The 3148-nt window shown below is 39.9% G+C and overlaps 1 protein-coding gene across 1 annotated transcript in view; it reads right to left on the reverse strand.

The window, feature by feature from the left end:
* LOC115949100 (serine/threonine-protein kinase PDIK1L-like) overlaps positions 1-2721 on the reverse strand; it is a 6400-nt gene extending 3679 nt beyond the window's left edge. Inside the window, exon 1 of the mRNA XM_031065419.1 lies at positions 2446-2721. Within this exon, the coding sequence (XP_030921279.1) occupies positions 2446-2703 (258 nt within the window). The 5' untranslated portion in view covers positions 2704-2721. The remainder of the gene's footprint in view (positions 1-2445) is intronic.
* Positions 2722-3148: the final 427 nt, after the last annotated feature.

Below are 3148 nucleotides of genomic sequence, written 5' to 3' on the forward strand. Positions count from 1 at the left end.
CTTAAAATTCAACCAAACTTTGCTCAAAAATCCTCAAAACTCAACCAAAGTTTGGTCCAAAATCCTCAAAACTTGATCAAACTTTCAGCAAAAATTCTTAAAACTCAACCAAACTCTGACCAAAATCCTTAAAATTCAACCAAACTTTGCTCAAAAATCCTCAAAACTCAACCAAAGTTTGGTCCAAAATCCTCAAAACTTGATCAAACTTTCAGCAAAAATTCTTAAAACTCAACCAAACTCTGACCAAAATCCTTAAAATTCAACCAAACTTTGCTCAAAAATCCTCAAAACTCAACCAAAGTTTGGTCATAAATTCGTAAAACTCAACCAAACTCTGGTCAAAAAATTCTCAAAACTCAACAAAATTTTGGCCAAAAATTCTCAAAATTCGACCAAAGTTTGGTCCAAAAAATCCTTAAAACTCAACCAAATTTTGGTCAAAAATTTCCTAAAACTTAACAAATTTTTGTCCAAAATCCTCAAATCTCGACCAAACTTTAGTCAAAAATCCACCAAAGTTTTATCCAAAATCCTCAAAACTCAACCAAACTTCTGCGCAAAATCCTCAAAATTCAACCAAAGTTTGGTCCAAAATCCTCTAAATCTTGATCAAACTTTCAGCAAAAATCCTTAAAACTCAACAAGACTCTGGTCAAAATTCTTAAAATTCAACCAAACTTTGCTCAAAAATCCTCAAAACTCAACCAAAGTTTGGTCAAAAATTTGTTAAAACTTAACAAATTTTTGTTCAAAATCCTCAAAACTCAACCAAAATTCTGTCCAAAATCCTCAAATCTCCACCAAACTTTAGTCAAAAATCCAACAAAGTTTTATCCAAACTCCTCAAAACTCAACCAAATTTTTGTCCAAAATCCTTAAAACTCAACCAAACCCTTGCCAAAAATTCCTAAAATTCGACAAAAGTTTGGTCCAAAATCCTCAAAACTCAATCAAATTTTGGTCAAAAATGCTTAAAACTCAACCAAAATCCCTTCAAAAATCCTTAAAACTCAACTGAAATTTTGTCAAAACATCCTCAAAACTCAACCAAACCTTTGGTCAAAAATTCCTTAAAACTCAACCAAAGTTTGGACAAAAATTCTCAAAATTCCACCAAACTCTGGTCAAAAATCCTGTAAATCTTGATCCAACTTTCATCAAAAATTCTTAAAACTCAACCAAAGTTTGGTCAAAAATTTCTTAAAACACAACCAAACCCTTGTCAAAAATTCTTAAAATTCGACCAAAGTTTGGTCAAAAAAATCCTCAAAACTCAACCAAACCTTTGGTCAAAAATTCCTTAAAACTCAATCAAACTTTGGCCAAAAATTCTCAAAACTCAACCAAAGTTTGGTCAAAAATTTCCTAAAACTTAACAAATTTTTGTTCAAAATCCTCAAAACTCAACCAGACTTTGATCAAAAATCCTCAAAACTCAACCAAAATTCTGTCCAAAATCCTCAAATCTCAACCAAACTTTAGTCAAAAATCCACCAAAGTTTTATCCAAAATCCTCAAAATTCAACCAAATTTTGGTCAAAATCCTCAAAATTCAACCAAATTTTGGTCAAAATCCTCAAAATTCAACCAAAGTTTGGCCAATAATTCTTAAAACTTCACAAATTTTTGTCCAAAATCCTCAAAACTCAACCAAATTTTTGTCCAAAATCCTTAAAATTCAGCCAAAATTCTGTCCAAAGTCCTCGAAACTCAACCAAACTTTTGTCCAAACCTTTTCTGCTGGTTTGTTTTCTTCCCAGGGTGGGAATTTTGCTGGGTTGGGGAGGGGTTGAGAGTTGAATACAAAATTTGCTCAATTCCTTGGCTGATGGAAGTTCCTGCACACAGAGATGGGATAGGATGGGAAAATCCACCTAAAAAATCAAAAATTTGGGGAAAAAAATTGGGAATTCCGCTGGGTTGGGGATGGGTTGAGAGTTGAACACAAAATTTGCTCAATTTAAATAATTCCCAAGTGAAGCTCAGGACAATTTCTCCTCCCTGGACAGAATTCAGAGGGACCTGGAGCTCCAGGTTGGGATTGTCCAGCGGGATCAGCTCCTTGCCTTGGCTGATGGAAGTTCCTGAGATGGGATAGGATGGGAGAATCCACCCAAAAAATCAAAAATTTCACCCAAAAAAAAATCCACCCAAAAAATCAAAGGGCTCTGAGTTCTTGCATCCTTCCCTTCACCAAGTTGGACACCCCCAGCCCGTGGAAGGAGCTCTGAGGAGTTCCTGAATCCTTCTCTTCTCCAGGTGAACATTCCTAAGGCCCTCAGAAGGGCTCTGAGGAGTTCCTAGATCCTTCCCTTCACCAAGCTGCACACCTCCAGCTCCTGGAAGGGCTCTGAGGAGTCCCTGCATCCTTCCCTTCTCCAAGCCGGACACCCCCACCCCTCAGCCCACATCTCCATCACCTCCCAGCCCATCCCCACCCACCTCGACCAGGGGCCCGGCAGGACCGTGAGCCACCAGGACGCTGTCGGCGCTGAGGTCGCGGTGCACGATGCGCCGGCGGTGCAGGAAGGCCGCGGTGCTGCTGAGCTGCCGCACGAAGCGGCCGTTGAGGCGCGCGTCGGGGCTGCGTGCCAGCAGGAGCTCGTTCACAGTGCTGCCCTCGCACAGCTCCGTGACGAACCACAGCGAGCAGCCCCAGCGCGGCAGCTCCACCGCGCAGCTCCGGCCCTTCAGGCACATCTCCACCAGCAGCAGCAGGGGCCCCCCGAAAAGGAGAAGAAAAGGAGAAGAAAAGGAGAAGAAAAGGAGAAGAAAAGGAGAAGAAAAGGAGAAGAAAAGGAGAAGAAAAGGAGAAGAAAAGGAGAAGAAAAGGAGAAGAAAAGGAGAAGAAAAGGAGAAGAAAAGGAGAAGAAAAGGAGAAGAAAAGGAGAAGAAAAGGAGAAGAAAAGGAGAAGAAAAGGAGAAGAAAAGGAGAAGAAAAGGAGAAGAAAAGGAGAAGAAAAGGAGAAGAAAAGGAGAAGAAAAGGAGAAGAAAAGGAGAAGAAAAGGAGAAGAAAAGGAGAAGAAAAGGAGAAGAAAAGGAGAAGAAAAGGAGAAGAAAAGGAGAAGAAAAGGAGAAGAAAAGGAGAAGAAAAGGAGAAGAAAAGGAGAAGAAAAGGAGAAGAAAAGGAGAAGAAAAGGAGAA

The sequence above is a fragment of the Geospiza fortis genome, unplaced genomic scaffold, assembly GCF_000277835.1.
Source record: "Geospiza fortis unplaced genomic scaffold, GeoFor_1.0 scaffold780, whole genome shotgun sequence".
Lineage (NCBI taxonomy): Eukaryota > Metazoa > Chordata > Aves > Passeriformes > Thraupidae > Geospiza > Geospiza fortis.